Source organism: Lonchura striata, chromosome 8, assembly GCF_050655825.1.
Source record: "Lonchura striata isolate lonStrDom1 chromosome 8, ASM5065582v1, whole genome shotgun sequence".
In the NCBI taxonomy this organism is placed as follows: domain Eukaryota; kingdom Metazoa; phylum Chordata; class Aves; order Passeriformes; family Estrildidae; genus Lonchura; species Lonchura striata.
Window position 1 is genome coordinate 19,002,654 of NC_140710.1, and position 13,604 is coordinate 19,016,257.

Below are 13,604 nucleotides of genomic sequence, written 5' to 3' on the forward strand. Positions count from 1 at the left end.
TTCTCTGCTTTTAATGTCCTCCTGATAAGCAATGGACCAGCTGCCATAGAAGAATGTTGTAACTGGTTTCGCAAGAGGATTGAGGAACTAAATGCTGAGCAATACAGACAAACTAGTCACCATCAAGAACAGGTGTTGAAATTACTGTTTTAATGCTGAATTGTTTAAAATTGCAAATAAATGCAGGCATTTCAATAATGCATAATTCAATTACTTCCAGGCTGTCAATTGCCTTGTGGGGACTGTGGTTTATGAACGAATCGCTTGTCATGGTCCTAAGCTGGGACCTATCAGTAGAAAACATCCCTTGGTTACCAGGTATATACATGTTTTCTTGTTTGTTTGGAAATGATTAGAATCTGTCCAGGGAAAGCAAGTTCAAAGTTCAGTAAAAGTATACATTTATATGTAGAAATATGTTTTCTTTGACACGGACAAATGCCACTTAGCAAATTGACAGGATTTTTTTAAGCAACAGCAATCACTATTTGAGAAACAAATGTGATCAGAAAGCATGAGACAATATTCAGAACACATCAAAACCTTACATAGTGCAAATTGCTGTTGTAGGTGGAAGAGGAATGGAGCTAGGAAAGTTTACACCTTTCATGTTTAATGTACTTGATGCCACTCATATCTAAAGAGCTATGGCTTTACTCTTACATTACCACCTGACACCAAGATAGTGGCACCATCTGTTCTTGCTCCTTCAAAGCTTCCTTCAAAATAGAAAACTCTCCATCATTTATGCAAGTTGCTCTCTTTTTTTATCTGTATTATGTACAAGCCAGTTTAGAGCAGATACTTTAATTTCAAAGACAATGAATTGCAGCTTAGGTTACCATACGTGTTTGATGCTTGTCTCTTTGATTTCTCTTTTAATTGCCTGTCTGTTCCATAGGTATTTTACATATCCATTTGAAGAGCGAACTGTGGAGGAAGAAGAAACTATGATACATCAGCCAGATAAAGCTTGTTATTTCATGGCTCATAATGGCTGGGTTATGGGAGATGATCCTCTTAGAAACTTTGCAGAGCCAGGTTTGTAAAATAAATTTGAATTCTTACAAACCATTTGATACTCTAGCTGAAGCAATAAGGATTTTATTTAATCTGTGTTTTTTTCCAGATGTATTCCTATGAAGCTGCAGCATAGCAGATACTAAGCTTATAGCACTTTAATTTCCCATTCAGCATACAGATGAACTGTAAGAACTGGAATTTGAGGAACAGTTTTACAAGATTTGAGAGGGGAATTACCAGCTTTCTGCCACTGAAATGGGGATGTCCTGCCTCCCCACTTCTGTCATTGTCTTTGTTGCTTACTTTGTACTTTGTTCCAACACCAGTGCTTGTTGGCATTTCCATGAGACAATGACAGTGTGGCAGAAAAACTAATGCAATGAAAAGGTGAATAGTGTTTTACTGCATTAGTGAGCAAAAACTGGATCCTTGAAAAGTCTGCTGAGTGGCAGTCAGGCAGTCAAGAGATGACCCAGTTAATCCAAATTACGTATGCAGATTACTTGTGAAGATAAAATAGGGCATGAAATCACCATGCAGTAAAATACTGCATTTTAACTCCTTTGGGGACAATGTTGATACTCAATAAATGCAAAAAACCCTTGTGTTCAGAGTAGCCATTCACTTGGTAAACTAAATTAAACAAAGGCCAGTTTAATTGTAATTAAAAATTGTCTGAAAGTTTGAGTCTGCTTTACAAGCTAATCTGGTGATACTCCAGAGTGATCTGCAGTTAGCAAACATTTCATTTCTGCAAAGTAATCTACACCCCTTTCACTAAATTTTATTTACTTTTATTATCCTCAAGGATTGAGATAATATATATTTCAAGAGTGTTTTTGTTCACTTTCCTTCAGATTATTGCCCTTTCTTCTAGGCAGACTTTTGTTTTTTTTTTCCTCTCAGTCACTGGCTTTAGTTAGCATTCTTCGTTTCCATTACTGAGATTTCGCTTGTAACTCAGCTACAGGATTTTGAGTGCTTTATATTTGTGTTATGCCTTTGTTTTATGCCACTCATTATTTTAACTGAACACAATGTGAAAATGTGGTACACAAAGGCACTGTAAAGGAATTGCAAAACAAATGCAGTCAGTTCTCTAAATGCTCCTTTGAAAAACATCCAAAGAAAACAGTTTTTCTGTCTGTCTGGCTGTGCTGCTATTAGTGAAGAAAAGGGTTGTCTGTGCTTATGTGAGAGTTTTGGGAATTTGTGGTAATTTACAGTTCCCTTTTTTTACTTACTGGCTTTGGAAATTCATCACAGTCTGTTGTTAATAGAAGATAAAATTGTAAATTGGGGCTGTGACAGATTATGATAACACAGTGAGGTTATTTTTTGAATTTGACCAGTGTGAAAAACAAAACTACTGATTTTGTTTGTTTGATGTTTTTTTCGTTTTCTGAAGTACAAGTTTTTATACTACATTGAAGAATTAAAAGGCGTTTAGTTCAATCTGAAGAATTGTTGCAGTATCACTACAGAAGCTAAATGTTCCCATGGAAGAGTGTGAAATTTTACATCAGTGTAGTGTTTATACACTTTTGAGTTGATATGGTTTTTGTTAGGATTTTTACTGTTCATTACAGTGTTGTTCTATTCTCCAGCAGTAGAAAATGCCACATTTTCATTTTGGTGCACATTCTATGCTCTCTGTCTGTCTCCATATATATATATACACACACTGAAGTCAATTTATTTCCTTTACAGGTTCAAATGTGTACTTGAGAAGAGAGCTCATTTGTTGGGGAGACAGTGTGAAACTGCGTTATGGTAATAAACCTGAAGACTGCCCATACCTCTGGGCACATATGAAAAAATACACTGAAATCACTGCCAAATATTTCCATGGGGTTCGTCTGGACAACTGTCACTCAACACCTATTCATGTAGCTGAGGTACGCAAAATGAAGTATGTTTGTTATAAAGCAGCTGCCTGTCTGTGAAATAGGTCCTGCAGATTTCACAGCAGCAGTGCAGGACTTATGTGGCAGAGTTTAAGTGGGAATGAATCTTCCTCATTGCATAAAATGAAGGTTTCTTGTCTGGTGATGTTCAGAAATGGCTTCAGTTACCTTAAACTGTAGAGTGGTATAGTTATTGTATCTTTTACTTCTCTACTTTAGCTGAAATATTGTGGACGTGGATGGGCTTGGCTTTCTTTTCCCTCATTGAGCTGTGGTTGTAGTGCAATGACTGCCAATATCCAGTATGTCAGTTTGAGCTGGAGCCATTGCCAAGGCTTGATTGAAAGTCTGGTTTGTTTGGGGTTTTTTTGCCACATATATTTTGCTATTGCTAAATTAAACAGGAAGTGGTTAACTTCACAGAATTTAAAAGCTGGTAATGAGCTCCTGCAACAAGTTTCATCTGGCAGGTGCATTGCTAAGATTAGTGCTTCTTGTTTCCCAGGGAGCTGACTATGTCCCAGAGTTGTACTTGCCTAGTAAATTAGCTTTAAATACGTTTGAAGTAGTGCAGCTTGTTAGTGCTTAGTCTTAACTTTGTAACAGACATTACCTAAACCTATGAAGAGCTTTCTAAAACAAGTTGATTTGCCCCTTCAAGTTGTAAGTAGCTCCTAAATGCAGTCTTTTCAAAACTTCTGCCATTCTTTTGTTCAGTGTTAACTATTTTTGGAATGGTGTCTGCAAAGGCTTACCCTGAAGTGCTGCTCAGATTTCTTAGTTCAATAAGTATCTCTTTTATCCAACCTTTGCTCTTGTATTTTGAGCTAAGGTTTTGTTTTAAGACAAAGTAGTAGTTAGCTTAAAATCTATGGAAAAATTCCTAGAATTACTCAATCCATAAGTAATATCTGTAAAATATAACCATGATTTTCTGAAACTTTCATGTTATCAATATTTTTAATGTGCTGCATATATTGAATGATGGTTTATGTTCTGTTAACATTTATGTTAATTTTTGTGTATACATAGCTGATAATGGATGTCTTGCATTAAAAATGTATTGTAATCTATAGGAGATGCTAGCAACAGCCAGATCAGTCAGACCTAATCTTTATGTGATAGCTGAACTCTTCACGGGCAGTGAGTACATTGACAATGTTTTTGTCAACCGCCTGGGAATTACCAGCCTGATTAGAGGTACAATAAGCAGTTGAAAATTATGTAGGATTGTCATGTATGGTTTGGAGTTTTAAATGTGAAACTAACATTGGTATGCTTTTTTATTTTTCTTATATATTCATGTTCTTTGCTTATGCAATTATCTTTTCTTCATGTTCTGTTTAACTTCTCCTGTGTTGTATGTCAATTCTTGGTTTCGCTTATGTTTGTGTGTCCTCTTCTGTGTAACAACTTGTTTTGTTCCTTAATTTTGGCTTTCTATTTATCTTTGCTGCATGGCATTTTCCTATTGTCCTATCCCTGCCTAGCTTTGAAACTTGTCCTTTTTTGTATATACCTTTCCCTTTTCTGTGGCTTTTTTGGCTGTGCTTTTTGCAGTACATGCTGGACACAGCTAGAAAATTGCGAGCCGATTTGTATGTAGTGGCTGAACTGTTCACAGGAAATGAGGAGCTGGACAATATCTTTGTGAATAGGCTGGGCATTACCTCCTTAATAAGAGGTAGGCTTGCTGCTTGTGTGGTCTCTTTCCAACAAGAGATTATAGATGACATGCTTTTTCCAAGAAAAAGTTTTCTACTGGATTATGCACTTTAAATTTCATACTCCATATAATCAGATGTACAGGTTCTGTGTTGTGACTTTTTTGATAATAGGCAAAAAATAAAGTACGCGCCATAAAATAAGAGAAGGCCTCCTTTGTTAGTTTACAGAAGGTTAAATGTTTTACTCTTGATCTAGTGAAGGAAAAAGGAGTTGTAGCACAATTCTGCTATGTAAGTCCTGCATTTTGTCTGATTTTTGTTGCATGAGTTTTTTAAAGCCTGTGAGAATCAGTTTGATCTCTGCTTTATCTTTTTTTCCCATTAGCTTTCTCTTCCTTAATACATTATAGTAAATTGAATATTCCAGTTTCCACACTGGAGAATATGGCTATATGTGTTTGATTTTTTAATGATTGAACAAACCAAAATAACAACTTCTAAATGCCACATTAACACCTTTGTGTGTGCTGTCCTGTGTGGTAGTTATTGTTATGCAAACACTTAGGTATTCTGTTCTGTAGAGGCCATGACTGCCTACAATAGCCATGAAGAGGGGCGGCTGGTCTATCGGTTTGGAGGTGAGCCTGTCGGATCTTTCGTGCAGCCACGTTTGAGGCCTTTGATGCCAGCTATTGCTCATGCACTGTTTATGGATATTACACATGATAATGAATGTCCAATTCAGGTGAGCATATAAACAAACAAAAAAATTACCTTTAACATTTTCGGGAGTGACATTTCAAACTGTGGGAGGGCTTGATGCAATCTGGATAACCTGAACAATATTTAGAACAAATACAGTGTGTAACAATACCTTCTGACATTCAAGATTGGTCTTTCAAGGGAGAAATATATAAAGTTACTAAATAAGCTGGTTTGAGTCTTTCATCAAGCTGCTGTAAGCAGCTTATTGACCTGTTCTTCTGAACTTGTTTACAGGCAGGAATGAAAGAAAGTAGTGGGCAGGGAGTGTTTATTTTGATGATTTTCTGAAGTTGCTTTTCTTAGTTAATTTGCAGAAATTTTCTCCAATAATTGTATTGTAATTGAAGAAATTATGACCATGGCATTAGCACTTTCTTTGTTAGATTGAGTGTATCTTCTGTATGCTGAACTGAAAGGATTGAATTTTCTTGGTTTCACTATTCATTACCTATATTTTTTTGATGCAGCACCGATCTGCATATGATGCTCTTCCTAGTGCAATGATTGTTTCCATGGCATGCTGTGCTACAGGAAGCACCAAAGGTTATGATGAGCTAGTACCACACCAGGTACGTGTCTCCAGTTCAACTCCGAAGCTACCTTTAAAAATACCTTTTTTTCTCATCCTAGAACACATATTTTAGTGTTGTTCATTTGAAATTCCAAGCAATTTGGTGTCTGGTGTTATTTCAGATTGTTCAACTTTGAATTTATTATACAGTTCAGACCTCAAGGTGTGGTAGTTTTTATTTCCCAGAGTTGTTCATATTTGCTTAAAGTTGTTTTTTTTTTTTTACAGATCTCTGTAGTATCTGAAGAAAGGTTTTATGCAAAATGGAATCCAGCAGCACATCTGACCTCTGGTGAAGTTAATTTCCAGACAGGAATTCTAGCAGGAAGGCTGGCCATAAACAGGCTGCATCAGGAGCTGGGGGCTAAAGGCTTTAATCAGGCAAGAAGTGAGGGTAGCACTGTGATTTCTTCATATGTGTGCTCTGAGTGAGCACAATTGCAATGTTATGTCTTTTCTAGGTGTATGTAGATCAAGTTGATGAAGATATAGTTGCAGTGACAAGACACTGCCCTAACACACACCAGTCGGTGGTGGCTGTGTGTCGAACTGCCTTCAGGGATCCTAAAACTTGTTTCTACAGTAAAGAAGTACCTGAAATGTGTATCCCAGGTAAAGAAACTTCTTTCCAAAAACTGTTGACATGTACAAAAATTTCAAGTTATTCATGCTTTTTAACTTCAAGCACATGCTCATTAATTCCATATGAGAACTTTCAGTGTATAACACTCCTTTTATATGTAGTAAGACCTATGTCCTAGAAGTGGTTACAGAACCAATAACAGACTTGCAGTGCTTAGGGTTTTCAAAAACATTCATATTGAGTATATTCCTGCTGCAAGCTCTCCTTAAAGTGTGGGAGGGAGGTTTATGGTCTTGTTTGTGAACTAGTAATAGTTAATAGTGAGATGGTTAATGGTATGGAGTTGGGGGATTACTCTTTATTCTGTTATACTGAGGAAAAAGGCTAAAATTTTCTCCTATTTATTTATTCCATTGTTCAGCTTTCAAGCACATATAGCAAATTTGTAGCTTGAAAATATATCTTGATAAGAGCTCCGTATTGAATAAGTTAATGTAAAGACAATATGCATGCGGTACTTATATTAATACATGGTATATGTATGCAAGACATAATTAATTATGTGGAGTATTTACTGTACTTTAAAGTAGCACAGTGTAATGATTTCTATACATTACCTGGACATGTCTCTGAAGAGAAGCTTTCCAAACTGGCTTTTTAAATATACTTAGTTCTTTGAGTGCATCTGTGTGCTTGTTTTAAAATCAGTCACATTATGTTTAAGTTATTTACAAGATGTGCATACCTTATGTCTGTGAATTGTTTAAAGGATGGAGTAAATTAGAATTTTTATATTAATAATAAATTGTTACCCTTTAAAGATAAACCATCTGTATCTGCAATTTGGAGAGCAGTCTAGCACAAAGATAATAGGCAAATTAAGAAAGCTGATGACCATTAAAAGACAGGTTGTTATTCTCTCATTATCTGATTTTATGATTAATTTATTATTAAATAACAAATATTACCATTTTAAATATAGTACAGCATAGGAGTGTGTAGTGAATATATTTATAGGTCTTTAAAATACTTGCCATATGTTTCTCTTCTGCTGTACGACTAAGACTTGGATATTGAATATCCAGCTTTTTCATTTTAGTTTTTGTTTCATAATTTCAAAAGAATCACTTTTTGAATTTCAAGTATCCTAAGAGCTGCAACATGGTTTAACTTTTTCTAGGAAAAATAGACGAAGTAGTACTTGAGGCAAGGACTATTGAGAGAAGTGCTAGTCCTTACAAAAAAGATCTACATTTTATAAATGGATTGCCAAATTTCACAATGGAGCTCAGAGAGCATATCCAGGTAATTAGCCTCCTTCATCCATGTTCTGATGTAATATTTTTTTATTTTGTTTCATTTTATATTAGAAAATAGACAGTGGATTTCAGTTGCAAATTTGTTTTCTTTTTTAAGATAAAAGACAGTAAAATCATAAAGCAAGCTGGAACTGCTATAAAAGGGCCAAATGAATTTGTTCAAGAAATTGAATTTGAAAGATTAACACCAGGAAGTGTAATAGTATTCAGGTATGTTATTATAATTGCCAGATGGCTGTGTGAGTTTGAAGAGAGTGATGGGAGACTGGAGAATAGTTCTTCTAAGTGCTGTATTTCTACAAGATATGCATTTTTATTTACAGAGTTAGTCTGGACCCAAAGGCACAAGAGGCTGTGGGGATACTCCGCAATCATTTGGTCCAGTTCAGCTCTCATTTTAAATCTGGAAGTCTTCCTGATGATCACTCAGCACCAATATTAAAAACGCCGTTTTCTTCGTAAGTAGTCTTTTAAGTTTCTGTCTTAGCACCAGAGAGCTACTAGGGGAGCAGAGAATATTATGTACATCTACTGAGGGTTGTTGAGTTTTGGTGGTGGCGGTACAGATGGGGTTTGAATTGTCAGAGTGCAGTGAAAACTCTGAGAGATCATCTTATATGTATAATACTTAGTGGGGCCAATACTGAAAAATTTCACAGTTTGTGGAATTGCTGCCTGAAGTAGACTTTCTAACATGGTCTGCTTCTTAGTTTTGTGGTGTGATTGTTTGTGTGTGATATTGTACATAAGACTGTATTTCTGAATAAACACTGAAACATCTGAGAGCATCTTGAACACCCGAAAAAATAGGCTTCTAATTTCCAAAATAAAGGATTGAGAGAACTATATATAGTTTAGTATTTTAATTTAAGTCTGAAATGAGAATTGTTTGTGAAATCCTTTCTCTCTTTCCTTACTGATGTTCTATTTTTTTCTCCCCTATTTTTTCAGAATTGCATCTAAGCTAACTTTGGCTGAACTAAATCAAGTGCTGTATAGATGTGAGGCAGAAGAACAGGAAGATGGTGGAGGCTGTTACAATATACCAAACTGGTCACCCCTAAAGTATGCAGGCCTCCAAGGTAATAGTTTAAGCATTATTTTTTCTGTCAAGTAAAAAAAGTAAGTGATAACTGCTCAATCTAGATCACATCATAATGCTGCTGTGTCGCTGCTGCTATTGTTTGGTAAAAAAAGGTAATTTTTTTCTGCTTGACCTTGCTACTAATTGGTGTTGTACCCAGGAAATCTCATACTAGAACAAAACCCCTCTCTCTCAATGCTTTGAAACTTAACACTGCAGCCCAGGATGTGTTTTAACACCAGTGCCTTGACTTTTAAAATAAAAGGAGAATAAATATGCTTCCAGTGAAAAGTTGCATTAATCTAAGCTGAGGTGTTATCAGATTACTGAAGAGTGTCTGTCATTTATGAAACATACAAATTCCATCATGCTAGTTATTTCCAATGATTTCATAAGTTTCTAGGATTTATGGTGATGAAACTAGAACTGGGTTGTAGCTTAACTTGTTATGCAGATGGAGAGAAGCAATCCAGTTAAAGCATCTGTTGCTATGTACCTTTTGCTCCTACATTGTAGCTGCTTTTTGTGATAATGATGTGTCTTTTAATACACAGTTGGGTTTGTATCTTCAGGGTTAATGTCAGTGATGGCAGACATTAGACCAAAGAATGATTTGGGTCATCCATTTTGTGATAATTTACGATCTGGAGACTGGATGATTGATTATGTCAGTAATCGTCTGATTTCGCGTGCTGGAGCCTGTGCAGAAGTGAGTAAAAACACTTATTTGGTAGCTTTGGGGTTTTAAAATGCTACTTATTTTCATTTTCAATTACTGATATATTTTTTTAATTTAGACTGTCTATAACATATTTCCTGTCTAGGCAATTCCTTCTAGTAGATTAAACCATTAATATGTTTTCCTTCCCTTCCCTCAATGCCTTCTCTTCTCCTTAAGAATAGACTGCAAAAGGGAAATGAAAAATATATAGGGCATGAAGGTATTGTTAGCTCTTGCATGAAGGCTTGCAGGGGTTCCTCTGTTTTACTTCTCCTCAAATAAAAAATAAAATTACTCATATCTTTTCTTTCTGCTAGGTTTTGGGTTGGTTTTTTTTTTTTTGAGTTGTTTGCTTGTTTGTTTTAAGAAAGTACTTTCAAGACAGTGCCTAAATATTACTGCATACATCAGTATGACAGTTGCAGTCAGCCAAGCACTGGAAGACAGGAATTTTTGAGATTCAGGGTTTCTTTATAGCTGTGTTACAGTGCAGTCCTTTGTTTATTTTCCTTCATGGAAAATAAATAACATGGCTTTATTTATTTCACAAGACTTCATTTTTGTAACTTACCTAACAAATACATTAATAAAGGCTTTAACTTTGTTGCTTCACTTTATTCTTGAAGTCTAGTAATACAAAGTAGAAGAATGGCTGAAACAGTCTTATGTACTGAAGCGAAGCTAAATCTGACCTGTGAAACCAAGCTTTTCTAAAAAACAAGTTAGTCTGATTCTTGCCACATTTACTGCTCTTCAAAGACTATTGCTTTTTTATCTATTTTTGAGTTATTAATTTGTAATGTTTCATTTTGTTTCACAGACTTAAGTCATGTGAAACTAAACTTTACAGTTTTGTCCATCGTGATGTTTTTGTTTTGTGCATTCTTTATCTGCAAGGCTTAAATCTTAAGGTACTTACAGAAAGTTGTCATAATGTTACTTAGCAGGGCTAGAAGGAAATAAATATATTTTCAACTGTCAAATGTTTTGCAGTGGTAAAAACATGTGAAGCTCTAGAATCCTGAATCCATGACACAGACCTGCAGTCATATTCTCTAGTGGCTTTACATAATTTAGCTCTGATAACTTTTTATTCCTGGTCCTGAACTTCATCTCTTCAGCCCTGTCTTTGTAGCAATGCAAAAATTCCTTCCAGTGCTTGGATTATAGTGATGCCCTTGGAGTTCTAATTTTTCTTTGCTACTTAGTTTTAATAACAATTTCTTGATAGTTCACTTTTTGACTATAAGATTAGCAAAATACAGTCTCCTTCTATACTTCACATTTTGGCCCATTTAGTATAGATGCAATACACATTTTTCTCTACTACTCTTCAGCTAAAAGGCATTAACTCTAAGAAAATGTGGAGCAGTAGGACACAGCATAACTGGGGTGTAATACATGTACAAAAACTGTATCAATATAGATCCTGAAAGCACTGGCTTTTGAACTTTGATGGATCAAGTTCTAATTCTATTGTATTTTAATAGGTTGGTAAATGGTTGAAGGCCATGTTTGTCTACCTAAAGAGAATTCCACGTTATCTCATCCCATGCTACTTTGATGCCATATTAGTGGGAGCCTACACAACGCTTCTGGATATGGGATGGCATCAGATGTCGAGGTATGCTTGGCCGTTTTATCAGAGCTGTAAAGGTATCTGTATACATCGTAACCTTTTAAATTTTATCTGCTGGAGAATGTAATTTGAATATATTCATAGTCCTCTAATGTAGAAGGGTAAAATTGGTAGAGAATTATCAAATCCATCTTCTAACAGTGGTGGTTTGGAAGACTGAGTGTTCAGACATCTATCCATGATTTCAATTTATAACTACTGTTGGGATTGCACAATAGGAGGAGGAAACCCTAAGGCAGTATCTTTTTTGACAGGCTTTGGAAGCTTTTTTTTTTTTTTTTTTTTTTTTTTTTGCTATAATTTTAGTACCAATGCAATGATTCCTTAAAGTTCAGGTAACTAAGAAAATACCAGATTGTATTTGATGCTGATGCTTTCTTCAGTGCTTCTCCATTATTACTCCCCATTATCTGAGCACTCTGCTTATTTTTTGAAAAAACTGTTAAACCTTCAGAGTCTGTTTCTTTTTTTCTTGCAAAGGGAAGAAAAACTCATTTCATGGAGGCTTCATTCTAGCTGTGAATATGCTGAACAAGTCGCTATTGTTTGATCCTGTTTTGTAAAAACGGGCATTAAAATGGGAATAGAATTTGATATGGCTGTGAAATCATGGAACATAATATATTTTATGAAAAAATGCTTGGAGATCAATTAGTCAGGAGTGGAGATCAGCTATTTCAGGGAATGCCTTAACAGATTTTTTGATTCGCAGTTTTTGTATATATATGTAAAAATGTGATGTTTAAGAATACTTACTAGTTTTGACAAACCTTTGTTCATAGTTTTGAAATCTTAGGTGTGTGTATAGGCATTAACTAAACCAAAACAACTTTTTGTTTTTAACTGTTTTGTAGAAGTACATGTTATAAACACTTCCATGGCAGTTATCAATTAAGATTTGGCTCTTAACACTGGGCACCCACTTTAGGAAAACTAGTGATTTACAAATTAGATCTTGGATAAAAAATCAGTTTGTGCAAAATGCTAGTATTAATTAATTGCTAGTTTTTTACAATTCTTACATGTAATGCTTGTCATAGCCTTCTGTAAATGTAAAAGGGTACATTTTATAGACTGCTATTGTTGAATGCAAAGTTATTTTAATGTAATTCTGTTGAATTACAGCTTTGTCCAGAATGGATCAACATTTGTTAAGCACCTTTCCTTGGGTTCAATCCAGTTATGTGGGATAGGAAAATACTCTTGTCTGCCAGATCTGTCTCCCTCCTTACATGATGTTCCCTATAGGCTGAATGAGATTACAAATCAGAAAGAACAGTGTTGTGTTTCCTTGGCAGCTGGTAAGTGAGAACAACCTTTAAATAAAAAGAAGTCTTCCAAAACAATTAAACTGCTTTTAGTAACTATATTAAAATCTTCTGCATCATGTTTAAGAACCATATGTGAAACACTGTATAAAATGTAGCAATTTCACTCACTTTTGCCTCCTGTTTAAGGTAAAGATTTGCTCATATTAAAAGTGTGGGAGTTTTCTCTAGTAGTACTCGTGGGGGTTGTGAGGGAGAGCTTTATTTATAAATGCTTTATTTAGAGACTTTTTTTGCCATATTTGTTGTTACCATATACAGAGATGTGCAAAAATGTTGTTTTCCTTTCCAGGAAATTTGCTTGAGATGAGTATACTTATCGTAAGGGGTTTTAGTTTATCTTTTATAAATGTGAATTTAAAAACTGAATTGTAACTTGGTTTACAAGTTCTCAGAAAGAACCATTATCAGACCAGAAGAACTCCTGATCTAAAACTGTCTCCAAAACGAAAGAGCATAAAAGCAGTCAGCAAGTAGTATTTATACCTCCAAATGTTCTGCCAGTATCTGGCAGTCTTCCTATGGGCATTTGCCTATGTCCAAAGTATTATCTTCTGTGGCTTAGAATGAGTTTATTTTGGTTCTGAGTTGGGTCATTCCTTTTCTGAAGCCATGGAAACTTTTAAGCATCCACAGATGGAGTGACATCTCTCTCAGTGGAGTGCTTTTCTTCTTTTTGCCATCACTATTGTGTAGCTTTATTGCCTTTCATTTCTGGATTTTAAAAACATTCCATTTGCCTGCTTCAGTGTTACTTAGAAGCAGAGGCACAGTGTTCCCTTAAACTGGTCATAAAGATTAATTATACTGAAGGGATTGGTTTTAAATATTTCTTTCACATACTCACTGGTAGTTGTGCCTGAGATTTTTTAATTGTATGCAGATTGTCACTCAAGTGCTGCTGCCATGTACTATAAATTTTCAGAGATGTGGAGGTCATATTGGAGAATTAGATCTCTAAGCTGCTGGAAAAAAGAAGCAGGATGTCTTTCACAGT

The 13,604-nt window shown here is 35.3% G+C and overlaps 1 protein-coding gene across 5 annotated transcripts in view; it reads left to right on the plus strand.

Moving 5' to 3' along the window:
- Window positions 1-13,604, plus strand: part of AGL (amylo-alpha-1,6-glucosidase and 4-alpha-glucanotransferase) — a 34,973-nt gene that overhangs the window by 11,174 nt on the left and 10,195 nt on the right. For 4 of the 5 annotated variants that reach the window (XM_021525328.4, XM_085585876.1, XM_085585877.1 and 1 more), the window contains 16 exons: window positions 30-132; window positions 221-318; window positions 902-1,041; window positions 2,734-2,921; window positions 4,007-4,130; window positions 5,179-5,342; window positions 5,830-5,931; window positions 6,162-6,314; window positions 6,395-6,545; window positions 7,697-7,821; window positions 7,933-8,045; window positions 8,159-8,293; window positions 8,787-8,917; window positions 9,492-9,628; window positions 11,131-11,264; window positions 12,405-12,580. In XM_021525328.4, the coding sequence (XP_021381003.2) occupies window positions 30-132; window positions 221-318; window positions 902-1,041; window positions 2,734-2,921; window positions 4,007-4,130; window positions 5,179-5,342; window positions 5,830-5,931; window positions 6,162-6,314; window positions 6,395-6,545; window positions 7,697-7,821; window positions 7,933-8,045; window positions 8,159-8,293; window positions 8,787-8,917; window positions 9,492-9,628; window positions 11,131-11,264; window positions 12,405-12,580 (2,174 nt within the window). Of the gene's footprint in view, window positions 1-29; window positions 133-220; window positions 319-901; window positions 1,042-2,733; window positions 2,922-4,006; window positions 4,131-4,490; window positions 4,615-5,178; window positions 5,343-5,829; window positions 5,932-6,161; window positions 6,315-6,394; window positions 6,546-7,696; window positions 7,822-7,932; window positions 8,046-8,158; window positions 8,294-8,786; window positions 8,918-9,491; window positions 9,629-11,130; window positions 11,265-12,404; window positions 12,581-13,604 lie in introns of all 5 variants that reach the window. The other variant, XM_021525313.4, reaches the window with a different exon arrangement.